Raw genomic sequence first — 20907 nt, 5'->3', positions numbered from 1 at the left:
TAGGGGGCCGCCGTCGAAACTGTAGGCGGTAACCGTGAGTCACCGTAGCCACAACCCAAGAGCCTGGCACAATCCCTTCCCAGGAGGTCCTGGACAGCTGGGAAGGGCAATCGACGGGCAGCCCCGGATCCCTAGGCAGGACCGCCACCGCGGCCTGCACCTCTGCCTGCGCCCCGTCGAGGTCTTTGCTGTCCTCTGGGCCAGGGAGTTGGGGCTGAGCTCTGGTCTGGTGCACGAAAGCCCCAGTCCCGTGGGGCAGCATAGTTGATACTTACCTGTGGTGTTCGGGCGGGCTGCCACCGCCCATACTTACCTGATGCTGCCCTGTGGGGAACCGGAGCCCGCCTGTGGCACACACGCTGACCAGTTTCTCTAGAAGCGCCAGCCTGTTCCACTCTGTCCAGCACCCCCTGGGAGTCTGGATGGAACACATGCCCAGGCACCACGGGGAGACCTAACAGGTCTGTCCTGATGGCATCAGGGAGAGAGGTTTGGGCAAGCCACACCTGTCTACGGCACAGCACCGCAGTGCCGTAGACAGTCTTACCCGCTTGGAGTGGTTAAGACTGTTTTTAGTGGCAGGCTAGCACATACCGTTTACTTGCGCTAGCCTAGCACCTGCGAACTCTGCAATTAGAAGGACTGGATGAAACGTGTTGAAAACGGTCTCCACTGATAAATATCACACTTGCTTACTTGGAAATGAGGTCCTATGTCCAAAATCCTGAACCACCCCTTTAATCTTGATCGTCTACATAACTGCTTCTTTGCACTTCTGGTTGGATGTCAACTGCATTTCATTGGCTCTGTACCTGTAGCCTACTCTTTTAAATTACAATAAAGTTGAATCTAATCTAAATCTAGCCTAATCTAATCTCTAATATTATGGGCTACACACATTGCAATTCTCTATTGAATTAAACCCCTCTCTTAATCAGGTTAAAGAAATACAAAATTATATTATAATATAAATGAATATCTAACATCTGAGAACTGCTGTATCAGAATACAATTGTTTTATAGCTGATATGTGGCCTAAAACAATGCGCGTTTTCGCAACGAAATCTATTCATGTTCATCATGATTATCGATTATACATGCCTGGCTGATAGGCTACCTCCCAGCTGTTAGCTGTAGCCCACACTAACAATATTAGGCTACAATGTTAGTTTACACAGACAACAGCTGTTTTACAGATTAATGTAACATTACATCATGGACGTTAGCTAAATTATAAGTTGTGCAAGCCTACTCTGAATTCACAGTATTGCCCATGCATAGGCTACTATTTCATGTTAAATCAACTTTAAAATGTTTTGCTCAATTGCTAGCAAAATGATCATGCTAGCGGCAGTAGCAAGGCTCACCTCATTTCCCATTTGGATTCTTCTTTTTTCTCCGTCCCTGTTCGGTTCTTGTTTCTGGATTCTGGGGTTCAGCCTTCTAAAACTGCTAGCTAGAAGGTGGCTCCTTCTAACCCACAACTCAAAGCAGGCTTAAGAGTATGAAACTGCACGTCAAAAGCATCAAATAACATTCTCGCCATTTTGGGTCGGGCTTTTTTGACAGATGACGTGGTTCTGTTTGCTCATTGAATGCGAAATACAACGTGATAGTAACACGATAATTACGTCCTGCTCAACACGTTTTTTAACAAGGAAACGTGTTACACAACACGTCCCAATAGATTAATTAACGTGACAGTGACACGTTCAGACGTGAGACTGGGTTGCAAAAAACATGACTACCCTAGAAACCATAGTAACCACTATGAATCGTCGTGAATGAAGGCGAGAGGAGAGTAGCCGACTCTCCTCTAACAAGTCGATTACGAATGCAACGCAAACCACAGTAAATGAACGTGAAAGGAGTATAGCTGACTCTCCTCTCGCTTTACGTGACTGTGGTTTGCTTACTAAAAGTCTAAGCAGATTTTCACTTGGAACATGTTGAGATTACCAACAGTGAGAAAACATGGCTTGTGTGCGTGTGTATGTGTGTTTATGTTTGTTTGTGTTCGTTAATGTGTCTGTGCATCTCTCTCACTCTCTCCCTCACTCCACAGAGTTGTTATGTTATGTCATAACAAGAAACATATCTTGACCATAATGTTTGCTTACTTGTCCCTATATTATCCTTCATCTTAATGATAATGGAGTCAATATTTCCATATTGGGTTGCTGTGTAAAGTTAACCTTTGCAGGAGAACAAGCATAAATACAGTATTGACATAAAGTATGCAAAAGCATTTCACCCTGAAGAGTAGGAGCGACATGTACAATCAGACCAGGGACAGTGGCCTATTTGCACATTGTCTCTGAAGCAGAAGCATTCACGTCAGGTATGTTTTCATCTTGCTGTAGCCTACTAAATTCTTTACATATTTCCTTGAAAGTCTCCTTTGTTGAAGTGGGAAATTAATTGAAATCATTCAACAATAAGGTTTCATTAACCTGCAAAGTACAAGACACCGTTTGTTACATTATGTGAAGTTCTGCCTCTTATTTTAAACAGATGTAAAGGGCAAAGAAAACATGATTACCACCATTAATGTTTTAGAGTGAATTTTTTATTTTATTTAGTATCTAAGAGATTGTAGATAAGATGGTACAAATATAAGATGCTGAAAGTGAAAAGGAAGAATTTAACTTCAGGCTGCCGTGAATGAGAAAGACAGAGAGAGAGAGAGGGGGGGGTGGGGGTGGGTATACTATTAACCTGTACAGTATCACTTTTGGTACAGTTTGAACTCAGTGTAATTTAAATCTTGTAGCCATGAAGTGGTGCATCATTTGTCTGCTGCCTCTCATGGGTGAGTCCACACACATCTCATGTGTGTTTATCTCTATGAGTTTGTGTGTATGCGTATGCTTATGCATGGAGTGTGTTTGTGTGCCTGTCTGTTTTATGTGTGTGTTTAACTTGAAGAACTGATTGATGAATTTCCTTGATGATTTGTCCCTTTGTCAGAAATTTAAATCTAACATTTGCATTATCTTCATACAATCTCCTACATTTTATTGTAATTGCATGTTTAAGAATCACGTTCATATCACTGTTATTGTCTGGGTTACTGATTACATGTTTTTAATGAAAAGCATGTTAATGTTAGCCTGGCCACGCCCAACTAGATCTCCTTTCAGGGATATACTATAGTTCACTAGTGTTTCAGTATAGTTCACTAGTGTTTCGCAATTGTGAGTGTCCTGACTCTATTTTCAAAGTGATTGAGTTTGGGTTTGACCAGGCTATGTTATTGTATCCCCCGTAGCTCCTGTTCTAAGGATCCCTCTCTTTCCTATCCTGCAGCTTTAGCACTGGCCTCTCGTGAGTACCACTATATCGCTGACCCCAAGACATGGACCGAAGCCCAGACCTACTGCAGAGAGAAGTACACTGACCTGGCCACCATCAGGGACAAAGAAGAGATGCAGATCTTAAATGAGCTCAGCCTTTTCAGTGGAGGTGCCTGGATAGGCCTGTTCAACAAACTGCAGAACTGGCCGAGTAAATTCACCGCCGATAAGGACAAAAACAGCTGTTTGTACTTCTGGATACACGGGGGTATTTGGACACCATGCCTTTGCAATTTGACGGTTGCCTTCGTCTGTCATGATGGTAAGAACTGTTTCACATATCACCTTGATATGTTGTAATGCAGGTGCAGCTATTTCACAAAATGCAAGGGAATTAGCACAGCATTTGACAAACCACACCAGTCATCAGACTGTCATCCAAGTGCCACAGAGTGCTCTGATCAAAGTCAAAGTCAGCTTTAATGTCAATTTCTCCACATGACAATAAGGCTGACGTTGATTTTGACTCAAGGTCTTATGAACGACCGAAACTGATAAACTGGACGCCATTTGTCAAGTGTACAGTGATGCGCTATTTTTTCCCTTTTGCATACCTGATGGTGGAAACTGATTGCATAAATGCCTGAAACCCCAAATTACACAACTATTGTTGTCTTGGTAGGATACAAAAATGTAGACCACTACACATGTAACATGTGTATTGTATGTAATTGCAGACAATTGTGTACTCTAATTGTAATGAGGGTTTATCACTTCACTAAATTTCTGACTGGGGCACTGTGGGGCATTGGCAAGAAAGCCCAGATTGTATTCAAAGAATGTATTATTCCAGAATTGACTCTTAACCCTTAAAGGTGTAGGTTTTTGAACATTCTAAGTTCCGCAACAATTGAAGGTTCTAAAATTCTATGTTGAATTCAATGAACCCAGATATTCTTTAGAATGTTAATTTCCCAACATTCCCGTCACACCGGTGTGACGGTACTCCTTTAAGGGTTAATAGTAATGGGGGGGTGTGGTTCTACAAATAAAAACAGAAATAACCACTTCTTAGCATAAAGGCACAATGGCATTAACGTTATGAAGTATACTGAAAGTCCTAGTGCTACAGTACCAATACTAGCATAATGATAACAGGATTTAGCTAATACTGCTAAACAGCCAAGGCACATGTAGCATTAGTAAATTACATGTAGCATTACTAAATTACATTACAACCTAAATTACATTACAACCTAAATGACATTACAAATTGCTAAATTAAATTACATTACTAAATTACATTACAACCTAAATCTTTACATATAAATATACTCTGAAAACTAAAAAATTATAATGTATACATCATACAAGTTTACTTACTTATTTATGAATGCTCACAGAATAGGATTAAGGATGGATGCCAACTTATCATACATATATAAAGCGGATGCAATCCTCATCCATCCTCCACTATGAACTACATCAAAGATGGCTACCATACCATTATGTGTCACACTAACATCTAACACAGGGGGCGCTAATAGGCCACATTTCACAACCTACTAAATTGCTCATATTAATCTACTATAACCCCAACCCCAAGTCCTTCATCACAGTAATGTTGAAACCTATTGATAAAAAACTTCCCATTGGTGAAAAACTGCCCATTTTAATGGGCACTAAAAATATAGCCGCAAGCAGCAAAGCCTGGCCCGAGCACCTGTGTTCTGCAACCCATGACATTTCAGAATCCAACAATGGACTAACATGTAGTCCATGCATTAAATGCACATATCTGATTTACTCACTTCCTCTTGGATGTGACGATTTACACTGATGATATTCACTAGGTGGCGCTACACCACAAATACACCTATAATAATATAAACACTCTTGTGTGTGTGGGTCCGTTTTTAAATCAAGTAACACAGTTACAATTACTGAAATTTAAATGAGTTTGTTACTAGCGTTGTTTACCCTGTTTATCTTGTGTGAAAAATGATGACGGATACATATTTGCTGCTTCCTCTAACGTCGCCCGACCTTATCAGTGTTTCCCGCGATTGTGTTTTGTGCTTCCATTGCTGATACATTTTACAGTTAATAGCAGTCTCCTCACATTTCTACTTATTTCATATGTAAAACACTAAAGAGTCCTTTAAATGGACCTTTCCCTTTCGTTTCGTAAACTCCAAGAGGTGAATAATAACAGGTTGAACACCGCAACATTCTGCATGTGTGCAACAATATCCTCAAATTCTCGGATGCGCATTAGAACTTATTTTGGTAGGTTAGTCACTTATGCAGCACAGGGTTTTCCAAACTCCGCAACACAACCATGTTCAAAGCAGGATGAGGACAACCTGCGGTGTGTGTGTGTATGTGTGTACAAAATTGAGCAGACAACTTTGATAATAGGCTATTTAACATTGTTTCACATAACATTGAACTCATTCCAAGTAGCCTACCGAAGGATGGCAATAAAAATGATAATAATAACATATTACTACAGTATATTGCAGAATTGTGGGGAAACTGAAGAGGAGTCAGTGTACTACGCTTAATATTAGACCTAGTGGTACTGTACTAGCCTACTACTAGTAGTAGGCTGGTAGTAGGCAATACATATTTATCAAACCACCACCTAGATATGGTGAAGGTGGCTTAAAACGAGGTCAGACAGGGCTTCATATAGAATGTTTTGAGGTTGGAAAAGTTTGAGAATTCATGTAAGGCTGTTGGATTTAATGGGTTGAGACTACAATAAATAGGTCTAAATCTTCATTGTGTGTGTGACTGTTCCGTACTGTTCACATTGACATTTTAAAAGCACTAGACGTAACTCAAAAGTTACTTTCTCTAGTAACTAATTACTTTTGATATAGTAATTCAATTACTTTTGAAAGAAGTAACTAGTAACGATAACTAATTACTAATTTCCAGTAACTTTCCCAACACTGGTGTGGATGAAACTATTTGATGACCACAAGACTCAATGACATAAGGGGACGCTATGAAGTCCCTGGGCCACACTTGGGGCCAAGTCTCTATCCCAGAGTAGAGACTTTGAGAGATGATATGGTTGCCATGATTTGTCACCCATGGGAACCACTGATTTCAGCCCATTTTGTTTGTGTGTTTTTGTTATTACAAAAAAAATATGGGGACCACACAGGCTGGTCAGGGATGTTCTTCTGGTGAAAGCTTGTGTGATCCCCTGTCACTGATCAATTGTGTAGTATGAACCCAAATGACTATGATGACAGTCATGTCATTTAAACTAGCTGTAAAGTTATGGGTTCTTAAATAAAACGACTTTTGTGCTTTCTCAGTTGGTGTCTTTATTTACCTCCTTGCATGCTCATCACATTACACTTGTTCTGCTGTTCCAAGGTAAAGCTTCATCTAATCTAGTAACCAAACATCGCCAACTAGTGGTCATAATTTAAATATCATTACACTAGCCTTAAGATGGTATTTTTCAACCTAAGGTCTATATTTTGAGAATAATGAGTCATAATGTTTGTTGGAGACGGAAATTAGTCTATTTTAATTAAACTACATTATACCATAACATTTAGTAGTGTTTTCGCTATGTCAAAGTAAATTGCTTTTTTATGTCAGTAACATTGAATTGTAAGTTATTTTTGCCCCAAAGGCTATGCTATTACACAAAACTGCTCCGAATCACGTTGTTTTGGTCCCAAAGAAAATCAAAAATATAGCCTGGCCCTGCCTGCCTGCTCACTTTTTGACTTCAATCAGTTACCAGAAACAATGATGGTAGATTAGAAATCATAAGTGGCAGTATTCCATGGTAGTAGCAAACATGAAAGAATGAGGTTTATGCTGACAGTGATTCAGCGATCACCAAATTGATAATACTGTTAACCTGCTTTTTAAATTCAGTGTTATTGTCTGTATTGTCTGATATCCCTCGACAAGCAGATGTGATTAGATCTGTTTTCTAGTGTAGCCTTCTGACACTCAGCATAAACCTCATTACAGCAGGAGGAATGTGTAAATGTATACAACATAAGTCTATGCCCATTGATCTCCCAAAGAGTGCCCATACCTTTCATGAAGTGAATGGTCTGCTGATACCATGCTGCTCTATAGACTCTAGGTTGAAAAAGGGGGATGCATATCTGTTTATCATCACTATGGGTTCCTCCTAAACTTTCTGATAGATTTAACATCATTAATATTTGTATTTGGCAGTGAATCAATATGCCCCCCATGGCTTCAACCTGACTTTGGATAAAAAAAATTGGACAGAAGCTCAGAGGGAGTGCCAACAGAAACACACCCGCCTGGCCACTCTCAGGAATCAAGAAGAGAAAGATTACCTGAAGAGCATCATACCATCTGGTCACTATGGCGTGCATATGGACCCATATGGGGATGGCTGGACATGGTCTGATGACAGCACGCCCTTCTTTTTCAACTGGTTGGACCCAGCGCAGAAGCACCTGAACTCCAGCAAGAGGTGTGTTGCGTCCCTGCAGACTCCTGGCAGTCAGGGTAGATGGGAGACACAGAGCTGCACTGAGAGACTCCCTTTCATCTGCTATGGATCAGAGAGCCTGACTACCACCAGCACCCCAAAGCCTCAAGGTAAAAACTGTGGAAACTGCACAAAGCATTTTAGTGCTAAATGTAGTACATAAGTCTGGGACAGGTAAATGCACATGCAGAATCACTTGCAGCAGATCTAAATCGAGAGGGAATGTGCATTGTAAATGGATGTCAATTTAAATCAGGTTTCTCAGCAAAGTATACTTGAGCATACAAGGAATTTGCTCTCTTCATTTACCCTATCCGTGAATTAGTGAACACACTGTGAGGTGAAGCACACACTAAGCCGGACCAGTGAGCTGCCTTGCTACAGTGGCGCTCGGGGAGCAGTGAGGGGTACATAGTCAAGTCAACGAAATGTGCAAATGTGTCTTTATACAGTCACCCACACACCCTTACACCTACATCACCCCACACACACAAAAGAGTACAAATCAAGTATTTATGGTATATGGATTTGATGAGGTGTAGTTTGTGTAGTTTTGTTAATCTGAATTATCTCCTCCATGTTCAGTTCCTCAATATTTATTTAATCCAAAATGTCTCCTACATTCTGCAATCTAAATGCATATATCTGTATTGGAAACAGACCCATCAGAGGAAACTTCTACGTAGTTAAAAAGTTTTAGTGTGATAAAAAGGCTTTGTGACTACAGGCCCTGGTACACAAAGCGAAGAGAGACAGAGAGATGGTGTGCATTTGTCTGATGTGCCTATGCCAGTTTACAGGTCTACAGTCAGTACTCTTGAATGTTTTAGTGCCAGTGAAGAGAACACAGATCGTGAGAGTGGAGCTCCAAGTTAACTCCTCCCTGAACTTGAACATCCCTGAGGTTCAGGAAGTCCTCCTACATCAGGTGAGTCTCCTCCCCCACAAATTTCAGCCACTGCACACAATAGACACACGGATAACCATGACCTTCTAATTCATGAAAAAACATACATAATTTTATGAAGATTTTATGAATACTTCAAAACTCTGATTTCATTATGTGAAAGCAGAGGGCTTTGGTGGTGGCGGGAAATATGGTTGTGCTCCTCTCCTCAGATCAAAGTGAAACTGCAGGAGAACGGGCTGCCAGCAGATGTCAAACTCAGCTGGATCGAGCAGGCAGATGGACAGATTTTCCACAAGAAGAAGGATGAAAAGAGAAAGAAAGAAGAGGAGATGAGTTTTGAATTTCAGTAAACACTACTGTAAAGGGCAGGAGAGTGGGAGAGAGAGGAGAGAAAAACATATACTGTGTAATGTTGCATTTTGCATGACCTTCATCTGATTTATTTAGTTGTGTTTATGGATCAGCATATGATTTACTGTAGAAGAGTTTTTTTTAATGACCATAAGGTAGAGAGGCAAGCTTGGCTAACACCAGATCAATTCTCAATGGATAACTGGTCTAGACACCAGTGGTTCATTTTCGATTTCCAAAGGCTGTAACCAGCGGTGTAGTTAAACTTTTTGGAAGGAACACATCTCTATAAGTCAACAACGTTTTTAAATGCTGTTGTTTACTGATTATTAGAGAAAATACTCATACTGTATGTGCCATGAAATACTGATGATGGAGTGTTCAGATGGATCTGGCTGGGCAAATGGCTGTCTGTGCTGTCAGATTAGTCAGTATACCAGGCTGAGGAGATCACATTGGAAACTAGATGTACCGCATAGCGGTACAAAATATAACCGCCGCTCAATCCTGTACATCCGTTCCGCGAAAATAAATCACACTTCAATTTGTCTCCATCTTTTACTCCATCCCCCACTCTTGAAACTTTTGTTTATGCTTGTTTGGCATGCCAGAGTGTGTGTGTGCGGCTGCACAGAAAGTAGCCTACTGGTGCTGAAAAGGTGAGTAGATTGTAGAATAGCCAAAGAAGATGTAGCATTGTTATAAAACCTTTAAAATCTCTAAACAATCACAAGTAGGGCAGTTCATCACAGTTCATCCATTGCTACTGGATTCATGAAAGGTCACTTATACCTGTAGGCTACATTGTATTTGGGAAACGCAAAAGGTATCAGCATAATGGTATTTATTTATTTATTTATTTATTTATTTATCAACAAAAACATCTCTGTCAGTTCCATGCCGTTTTCAACAGCTATCAAAAACAAAGGTCATTTTTGGATGGATGGATTTTTTGTGAATGTTTCTTCTTCTACATAAGATTTGTCATCTTTAGTTCATGTGATACTTTATTGTCAATGCACAAATTAAGTAACAGTAGTCTGAAACGTTATTGTTAATGCACAAATTAAGTAACAGTAGTCTGAAACGAAATGCTGTTTTACATCTAACCAGTGGTGCAAATAACTGACATGTCCAAATGGGCCTTGATGAAATGCGTCCCTAGACTGTTCATACACATTTTAACGGGCCAAAGTTGAAGAGCTGTTGTCCGTTATTGTTCGTGCAAATATAGGCTGATTCATGTTCCCTTGCTTTGTGTAACTGAGGTCCATGGCTAGTCTGGCTTTCACCAGACCAAGCTCAATCTTTTAAGAAATCAAAAAATAAATAGCGGGCAGATCAGGCTGGGTTCACCCAGCCTAGTCCATAGGCACCCGATATTGTTTAATTTTCCGATTGAGATATCCACGCTCTGGCTATTCTAAATGCAAAAATGCATCAGGGAGTTATGACAAAACTGTAACTAACAAACTAGATCCTAATAGAAAGCTGTTATCTTCCCTAAGCTACAGGTAGGCTTATAAGGTACAGTAGGCCTATTTACAACATAAATTGTCAATAGGCTATGCTGGCGACACAAATAAAATCTCCTTTGGAAACCAATGGCTTACGCCTTGCAGTATCAAGCGGACTTAAACTGCCATATCGTGGCGAAAAGTTGTAGGCCTAATAAAATTCACGCAGCTCCATGAGTCAAGGAAAGCACGAATGAAGTATAGCCACTTCTAAATGGGACCCACTACACAGTAGCTTAAGGTGTGTTGCTAAAGCAGCCATAATGAAATGAAGGTGTCATTGTTTGGATACTTCACACACACATGCTTTTTAATTTCACAGACTACAACTACCAAGCTGGAATCAAAGCAAATCGATTCCCCTCTCACACCCTGCACGCACTTAAAACAAATAAACAGGCGTCTCAGTTTCACACATGTATAGGCAAAACTGTATCAGACCGGTGTAACGTTGGTAAATCTTCCATTGCACAGAATGATTTTTGTAGCACGTGCAACAAATGACAGTCGAAAGATACAATTAGCCTACAGTGCTGCTATCAATTTGCTTGGTATAACCGCATTTATAGTTTTCTACAAATGCAATCAATCAAATTGGCCTCCATCACTCAACCAACGCTAACGGTAACATTGCCTAGGTCCTTATTGATATTATAAGATTAACGTACCTGCAGTAAAAAACAAGCATGCCCGATATTTGGCTTTCTTTCAATCCTACTGAATTTGTAATTATGTATCGGCCGTTCTAATACCGATAGTATGTGGGTGCCTGTGTGTGTGTGCGTGTATATGTGTGCACCGCCATCTACAAGCCAATGAGTGTACAGTCACTAAATGTACACATAACCTAATTTTTTTTAGACCCCGCCATGGATGAAATTCTACGAAACTTGGCATAGGCTACCCCCAGAGAATGCCAGGTCAATCATACACATAAAATTTGGTGCAGTTCTGAACATCTTAACTGAAGATAGGGGCGATTAAAGCAGAATAATATTCCATTTTCATTTTTTACCGGGGGGGTGCAAATCACAAATGAGTGTGGGGGGGGGGAAGGGAAAAAAAAAAAAAAAAACTTTGACAATCATTATATGACCGCTTCGCTAGCGGCGGTCATAATAATGAAACGGTGGCATTAAAGCAGAGAGGGTTCAAGCGGAGCTAGTAATCAAGGATGCACCCTTACCGGAGCTAGTAATCAAGGATCTTTGATTAAAGCGTAACACAACGTTCAGGCGAGTATTATTTAAAAATAAGTTATCTCGTTCCTAAGTTACATGAACGTTCTATGCATACTTGTTTGACGCTATCTTAAAGGTCCAGTATGTAGGAAATAATGGAAAATAAACTGTAACCATTCCAAAAATGATCACCATATGTTGTCAGAGAGTAAGGAAACACAATGAATTGAAGTAATGGCTTATTTGACAACATTACTCTAACCCGTAAAACCCCGTAAAACCCATGAAAAAAATAAGTTACGGCGGAATCTCTTGGAATTTTTGTTTATGTTTTGAACGATTAATTCTAGAATCGGTTAGCTAAGTCTTCATTACATCTGGCAACCCAGAAGAGGCTCGCTTCTGGTAGTCTTGAGAACATTCACCAGTGTTTTGATTTTGGCCTGCAGAACGTTCTGTAACAATACTACAAATCGCACCTTTAACACTGCCACAGCTCAGTGTGATCCCTGCCTAAGGCCCAGTTTAAATTCTATGCTCATATGGAGTTGGTGTGTCATCTACAATTTCACCATGTGACCAGTCGAAACCAGTGATAATTCAAGACAGTCATTCCCTATCAGGCATAACCATGTTGATAATGAATTGTCATTATTCCATCAGGGAAATAATTCAAGTTGAATAGCCTTCTTATTTACTGTAAATTACATCACACCCCCATCTCACTGGGGGAGGCTGTTTCCAAAGGAAAATTGAAAGCAGCAGGTTTTGCATGCTATCTTGACAGTACTGGAGGGACTGGAGGTATGTTAGTCAGACTAGAAACGTCTATTTGAGCTTAGCAACACAGGCAGAAGTCCTCACCAGAGGTTTGTTGTTATTGGATGGCTTGATATATGTATATAATTGGGTAATGCATTTAAATTGATGAAATGAAACCTTTCCAACTGTGTAAGAAGTAGGAGCCATTGTTTTTACAGTAAATTTCAAGTTGTGCTACTTATTATGACCACTGCTGCTATGCAAGGGTGATCATTTTGGAAGTGGTGTCTGCTAGAAGGAATATATGAAGTGTGGTTGTTCTTAAGGAAATTATGCTTTGAACTTTTCAAAATGTGGTGTTATAAATTATTCATACCCCTGGCAAATATTGATTTAATTTTGATTTTCTATTGACCAATATGTTTATTCTCATTGAAAATGACACTGCCATGGCTAAAGGTTGTAAGACAATGTGGTAGAAACATGTAATAAAAAAATAAGCTTTTTTTTTTTTTTTTTTACATTTTTATGACAAATGGCATGCCCAAAATTATTCATACCCTTTTTAAATAAACATCTTTATTTGTATTCACAGTCTTGCCATGTTGATGTTTCCACAATGACAGCACCTTTTTAGCAGCAATCTGGCCACTCTAAAATGTTGAATATTCTCTGTTAACCATTTCTTGCCTTGTTTGGCTGTATGTTTTGGATAATTGTATGGTATAAGGATCCAATGCCGCCAACACTTCTTTTTTTTATTCATGTTTGTGTGTCAGACATCCAAATGCTTATGAGATGTTTGCCGATGCTTTTCGGCCTGTCATAACACTTTCTCACAGCAAACCAATAGGCTACCTGGGCCACACACTCTTGTAGAGGACTCTTAACTGAAGTTACTATTCTCTATCATGGCTTCAGTTGGAAATCACCTTATCATACTAGCAGGTCAGTGTCTGTTCGGTGATCTGTACATTCAAACAAGGAACTACAGTAATAAGACACTGTGATAAAATTCTGTTTTTTATACCATAATATTTTTCAACAATTTTTCTCTCTCCCTTTCTTTTTTTATTGCTTGTGTTTGTAGAACTGTGGACATTATCGTCTGCCCTTTTGCACCAGTATCACTTTGTGAATTAACTCAAGACCTGGGAGGATGCACAGAAGTACTGTAGGGGCAACTATAAAGACCTGGCCACTGTTACAAACATGGAGGAAATTAACCAGATCATTAGCATTGCAGAAAATAATAGTTACAATAAAGAGGCCTGGATAGGACTATATATCTATGAGGGACACTGATTCACATGATCAGGGAGAACTAATGTTTAACATGTGGGATAGTGGGCAACCAAATAATTATCAGGGCAAACAGACTTGTGCTAAAATAAACAGCATTGGGCTATGAGACGACATTAACTGTGGACTTTTGAGGGCCTTTATCTGCTATGATCAGAGTAAGTACATGTAAATTAAACCTATGAAAAAAATGACAATTACATCACTAATTATAATAATAGGGTTGAGTGTCATTTAATTTAATTGAAATAACATGTTTGCGTTGATTTTTTGGACACATGTGCATGTTTGGTGGACATATAGCCCCACTAGGTTTCTCTATCGCTTCTGTAATAAATAAATACCTCCACCACATCTAATTTTGTTAACACTTTATGGTAAGGGTACATGAATTCAGTTAGCAGTTATAGTGTGCACATCCCACCTTCTGGCAGGTGCAGTACAAAAGAAAACTATACTCAATTGAAAAAATATAATGTCCGCAATGATTCTGTTAAATGGTCACCATTTACCTGAAGAAGACCCAGCAGGGTCGAAACGTTGCATTAAATAATTGGGAGTCAAAAGCAGTGTTGCGGACATTATATTTTTTCAATCAAGGGTACATGAATTATCATGAATTCATGTATGAATTAATTCATGATTTATGTATTACTTCATTCCTTAATGTCTCATGAATCATCAGGAATTGACATGAATTTCTAGTCTGTCATTCGTGACAGCGCTTCGGACTTGTAACCGGAGGGTTGCCAGTTCAACCCCGACCAGTAGGCCATGGCTGAAGTGCCCTTGAGCAAGGCACCTAACCCCTCACTGCTCCCCGAGCGCCGCTGTTGTTGCAGGCAGCTCACTGCGCCAGGATTAGTGTGTGCTTCACCTCACTGTGTGTTCACTGTGTGCAGTGTGTTTCACTAATTTACGGATTGGGATAAATGCAGAGACCAAATTTCCCTCACGGGATCAAAAGAGTATACTTAATATATATATAGAAAGAGTGATTTGTTTAAAATAGAACTAGACTGATCCACCACTTTCTTAATTAAGGTTGATATGAAAACGTGGAACATGGACTTTCTCATTGACCTTCTGAATGCCATTTAAATCCAGAAAGAACACAAACCTAGCCTGGCTAGCGCCACCACTTCTCAATGAGACGTGGTCTGGGAACCAAACGTTCATTTTCTCGTATTTGAAAAAAATGCCCTGATCCGTTTATTGGGTGCCACGGATGTCTATCAAATGCGTCTGTGCATAGCTCATCATCGTCTTGCTTTCCCCCCTGTTCTGTGATTGGTTCCCTCTCTCAGGCGAAAATTTGCTCCATGGTCTCCAGGCTGCCTTAGCAGCGTGAATCAAATCGCGCGCAAGGCAGCATGGGAACACCCAGGCTAACACAAACCAGTCTTTGATTTTGAAAACATAAGCATGGTGAACTGAATAGCGAAAATGGTATTGGTGTGTCATCACATAGCCTAACAAAAAATTGACTTCACGACATTTCACTTTTGCTTTGAGGTTTGTTTATAAAGAGTCAAGACATGCTTGAGGTGTGTAGATCCATAATTTAAAAACTCACTGTTGAGAAAGAAAGTTTCAATGACAGCTGCTTCTCATAATATCAATAATATCTATGCTAACGAAGTAGTCCTGCAGTTTCGAATAGGCCTACAGTAGAGAGACTGGGATAACAATACCAGTCTCTATTACAAACAAATCAAGAGACAGGTGAATGTAAACTCTGCCTATAGTCCAGACGTCTGTGCAAATGTACGGATGACTTCGGTCAAATTGGAAAGAAATGGATAGATTCGAACAAAGTAGGCGATTATGACTTCATGTCAAGTTAAAATTGAAGATGCACACTTGGTAAGCTTCAATATCCAGAGTGGGTGATTATAACGGGGTTTTCACTATTTAATAATGTAGTCTCATGGATAAGGTAATGTCTGGAAATATGCCATGTATAATGGGGGAAAACATGAAGCTGTATCAGCATATTAAGCATCAAATTTGATTCTGTAATGTTAATTGGTAACGTTCTGTGTAGCCTACATGTATTTAGAACTAGGCCTACTGCCGACATCGAGCAATATGCTGTTTCAACTTGTAGTGGTGCTCGACCTTAATACAGCCCTGACCGGTACTTAAGCCAAGGTTTTCACCTGGAAGGCTCTATAGAAATCTGGCACCGTATTGAACGAAGTTCACAGACACCAGATTAATGAACAAGTTCACTGTAACGTTTATCAGGTAGTTATACAGTAGGTAGCCTACATTCAGTTCACGTTCACCCAAAATATGAACGAGTTCATGAACTATCATTCAATGAACGCGTTCATGCACGAGACATGATGAACTTATGAGCAATTAACCTTAAATTCATGTAATCATTATGACATGCTTAAGAAATCATATATCATAATGATGTACCCATCATACTTAATGCCTTAGTTGATGTGTTGTTAATGCATGTCAGGAATGAGAGACTATGAACTCAATTCCTGATGATTCATAAAATATAATAGAATGAAGTAATGCATAAATCATTAATTAATTCATTCATGCATGAATTCATGATAATTCATGCACCCTTACCGTAAGGTGTTACCCTAAATTTGAATCACAGTAATCTGTACGGATACAAAATTATGATCTAAAAACATCATGAAGCAACTGGCAACCATGCAGTATATAGTTCGAGATGAAACAGTCAATAATGTTATTTTGACATGGCTCTAAGCGATGCTGGGTAACGTTACTTCTGTTGACTTTCAAACAAAACAGAGAGCTAGCTCGTTACTTCCTCCCCCTCCCTCCCATGCTGCTCCTGTGCAATTGAAACTCTCCTAAACGCGCATCTCTTCTGTGAAATGCTGGAACAGTTTGTTATGTTTTTATTGGCTAGATTTGCCCAGGTTGTTTTTGTTGCCGTTTTTGGAGCCTGGGCTGTCCACAGAGATTGCGTTTTTACAGTGATATTCAGGACACCGACAGCTAGTGGTTGGTTAGGTAATGTTTGCAGTAAGTGACATAAAATATTTTAGCCTAAAAAATGTGGCATCGCTTAGAGCACTGTCAAAAGAGTGCCTGTACTGTATTTTAACATGTGACCTGACACTGACTTACTAAATGCTGTTTTAACAGGGAGAGCTGATTTTAAGTTTATCAGCAATGAAACAACTTGGAGTAACGCTCAACATTACTGCAGAGAGCACCACACAGACCTGGCCAGTGTGAGGAACCTTAGTGAGAACCAAAGGGTTCAGAACTTGGTACCTTCAGGAACCGATGCATGGATTGGCCTGTTCAGAGATGTCTGGAAGTGGTCAGATGGAAATAACTCATCATACAGATATTGGAAAGATAATGAGCCAAATAATTATGGAAATCGAGAGGAGAACTGTGGCAATACCTGGATGCCTTTTAATGGCAAATGGAATGATTTTCCATGTTCCAGCCAACGGCCGTTTTTCTGTTATATTGGTAAGTAAGTTCAAATAAGTACATAACTGGAATCGATTAAAATCATGCAGCTTTGAAAGGGAAATCAGTTTAGAAAAAATAAGTTATTTTGCAGATAAAACCTATCTTGTTGTTTACATAGCCAGATAGCCTACAAAGTGTCTGGCTCAGTCCACAAGTTGTTTTGACATTCGTATAAAAAAGCAACTTTTTGCAACTTTTCTATGACGGCAAGCCAACTAGCACATGGCCAGCACTCTTGTAATACAACTTTCAATTACATGAGTCTGCTGTATTAAATACAATGTAAGTAAATGCAAAGGTCTATGTTATGTGTGTTCTAGAGCCAGTGATGAAGAGGCAGATTGTGAGAGTGGAGCTCCAAGTTAACTCCACCCTGGACTTGAGTAACACTGTGGTTCATGATAAAATCCTAAATCAGGTGAGTTTTTTCTCCTCCTCACCCTTCCGCCATACAGACATGGTCAGTGCAGAGACCAACTAGATCAGTGGTCCCCAAACTACGGCCTGCTGGCCGGATACGGCCCGTCGCCTCATGTTGGGTGGCCCCTCAAAACATGTCCGTATTATGTAGCATCCAAACCGCGCAGGAGTACGACACCGTCAAACTATAACCTCCTTGATTTTCCCCATTCATTCTCTATGGCGAGTCTTAACAGTACACATGTAATACCTTTTTTGTCCACTGGTGGTTGTTTTGCCGCTGTTTCAAGTTTGCCATTGAAAAATTGAATGAAATGTAGGCCTACCTACAAACAATGTATGATAGGCCTATGCTGACTGCATCAGTGCTTAAAGTAGGCCTATTCTAAAAGTGTATCAGTGTCTAACTTCTATTCAAGTCATATTGCTGGAACTTTATGGGATAATTATTTCTATTTTGTATTCACTCTTTCAAATGTACAAAGACAGAGTTCATACAGTTCTCACCATGTGAAAGTTAAAATGGTGGTCATTTCAGATGTTTTTTTCTAGCACTTCATAAAACTCTCATAGTTTGAGAATTTAAATTATTTGTAGGATATTACTTGTTCTCAACTTGAGCTGTGTATGTAAAGAATTCACAGATTTTGAATAATATATACTTTTGGGAATGCTGAAGTTTTTTTATTAGTATTATTTAATTTGAGCTATTTCTATGTTGAAATAGATTTTATATTGATAAGGCATGATGGCAATATAAAACAAACACAGCTAACAATATTATTAGATTGCAATAGATGAAATGTAATGGATTAATATTCAACTAAGGTAGACTGCTATTCACAGCACTAAGCAATTTATGGTTAGACATACTCCGAGTCTCGGGCCCTCTCTTAGAGCCAGGCAGAGTGAGCTGGCCCTCAGAAGAAGTTTGGGGATCACTGAATTTCAACATAGGCTACTACATTATGACAACATACATCTTTTTATTATTTATAATGTTTTTTATGAATGATGATAGGTAGCCCACTTAGAATGTAGTGGAATTGATGTTTTAAAGGATATCTAAAGAATTCTAAAGAATATCTGAGTCCATCAAACAGTATGTAAAATTTAACCTTACAAACAATGTAAGTATTCTATGTCCATAGTCTGGTATTTTTAATAATATTTATTTCCTTTCTTTGACTTTTAAAACACTAGGCTACGTGTGGACATAGTATAAGATTATATTCTATTCTAAAAGTCTTTTGTCAATATCTTGTAAGTCGCTTTGGCCAAACGTGTCTGCAAAATACCATAACCATAACCACAGGATTCCTTACATTGTGCAGTCTTACATTCATCCATTCCTATAATGTTTGAAGCTTCCGTCCTGTAGGGGTAAAAGACAGGGTTGATGTTGGAGCCATAACATGTTTTCCTCTACTCCTCAGATCAGAATGAAACTGCAGGAGAATGGGCTGCCACCAAACACCAAACTGAGCTGGATAAAGCAGCCTGATGGACAGATTTTCCACAAGAAGAAGGATGAGAAGAAGAGACAGAGTGCAAATAAGAAGAGGAAGAGCAAAGATGAGTTTTGAATAGCTCCACAAATGTCAGGGTGCAATACAGTGAGACACGAGAGTACTATACAGTATACAGTCTCTAAAAAATTGTTGCTTTGCTAATACATGTATATAGGTTTATACGGATCAGCATTTTTTGAGTGTTTTACTGTGGACATACTGTGAGTTTCTGGGTTACAATAAGGATGCGGAAAATGAGATGAGAAAATTCTAAGTAAGGAACTTTCCATTTGAGCTCCAAATGTTGCTGATATTTGTGGTACTAATTGTGTGGACCAATCTATTAATCACATCTATCAATTAGCATTTATGGTATATGCAAATAATTGTTTGGTTTTGATGTAAGGATGCTAAAAAAATTTAGGTCCAATTTGTTGTTTCATGTAAAGATGAGTTTTTCAACATAGTGGGAAAGCAAAGCAAGAGGGAGGGATACAGAAATATCAATTGCAATGATTTGAAAAGATTTTCATGTTTGAATAGAATCTGTCATGTCTTAGGTTATAATGTTTTTGGGTTACCATGTAAGAAGCAGATGTGGGTGTGAGACTTCATCATAAGAAAGGATCTGTTTGTTCAATTAATGAAACTGTGAAATAAAGAGATCTGGACATCGCATGTGTTTCAAGCGGTGACTGGAGTGACAGCTCTCTCCCGGTGAAAGAGCCTACTAATTATATGTTGTCCCTGGGTGCAGAGGAAAAGTAATCACACACACACACACACACACACACACAAACATTCCTGTGTTTGTCTCAGAGGTTAGAACTGTATATTGCCATACCTCATATCACTACAAGGGATCACCCTTGACTCTCATGATGAGTGTGGAGAGAAGGTTAAAATTCCCAATAATTAAATATTTAAAAATCGCTTGCCTACGTACTCATACACCATATCTGGCAACATTGACACTCTCAAAGTCAGGTGGATATATTGAAAACACTCGTCTAGTGTGGACACAGGACAACACTTAAAAACCTTTCCAGAACCTTTTCCTCCTAGACAGACCTCCCTCCCTCCGCTGTCCTGATAGGTGGATGTAATTCAAGATGGGGCCTAAGTTCTCTAGGCATTTGTCATACAGCACCTAATGACTGTTAACTCTGGGATTGGGGAAATATCACCTGGCATTTGTCATACAGCACCTAATGAGTGTTAACTCGGGGATTGGGGAAATATCGCCTCCTTTGGAGGACAAACACAGAAGAAACGTATTCATTCCTAATCTGGCGCAGGGCCTACGCTGAATAGGCAGACACCGCACCTGTTACATCATCATCCTGTAAACTGCAACTATTTTAGAGCTGAATAAACAAAGCGTTTGCCATAAAGTAGCCACAAGATCTATCGCTTTCTTTTTGGCATGACCTCACTGTTTGGTCCTGGTTGCATGGCCTTACTGTCTGGTCTGTTTAAGAACCAGGTCATGGGGCTTAGGCTCAGCACCAGTGATCAGCCCCAGTCTGCTGTTGTCATTAGGAGTTGTAATATTCGGGGATATTCGTTGAAGGGGCAGTATGGTGATTCTAAGTCAATACACTTCTTGTAACATTCAGTGACTATATCTTCACGATCTGTAAGCTGTCTATTCTGTGTTT

At 39.5% G+C, this 20907-nt stretch overlaps 1 protein-coding gene across 1 annotated transcript; it reads left to right on the top strand.

Annotated features, from left to right (window-relative positions):
- The first annotated feature begins 2005 nt into the window (after positions 1–2005).
- On the top strand, positions 2006–19321 carry LOC121690239. The gene is made up of 9 exons (XM_042070671.1): positions 2006–2341; positions 2774–2812; positions 3310–3618; positions 7521–7916; positions 8607–8734; positions 8926–9062; positions 16945–17312; positions 17636–17733; positions 19172–19321. Exons 2-9 carry the CDS (start codon positions 2776–2778, stop codon positions 19319–19321), a joined length of 1623 nt encoding a protein of 540 aa, XP_041926605.1. The 5' UTR covers positions 2006–2341; positions 2774–2775.
- The last annotated feature ends 1586 nt before the right edge of the window (positions 19322–20907 follow it).

This window comes from Alosa sapidissima, chromosome 18, assembly GCF_018492685.1.
Source record: "Alosa sapidissima isolate fAloSap1 chromosome 18, fAloSap1.pri, whole genome shotgun sequence".
Taxonomy (NCBI): Eukaryota; Metazoa; Chordata; class Actinopteri; order Clupeiformes; family Clupeidae; genus Alosa; species Alosa sapidissima.
The sequence above is the reverse complement of the archived record's forward strand: the minus strand, read 5'-3'. Positions and strand labels throughout refer to the sequence as shown.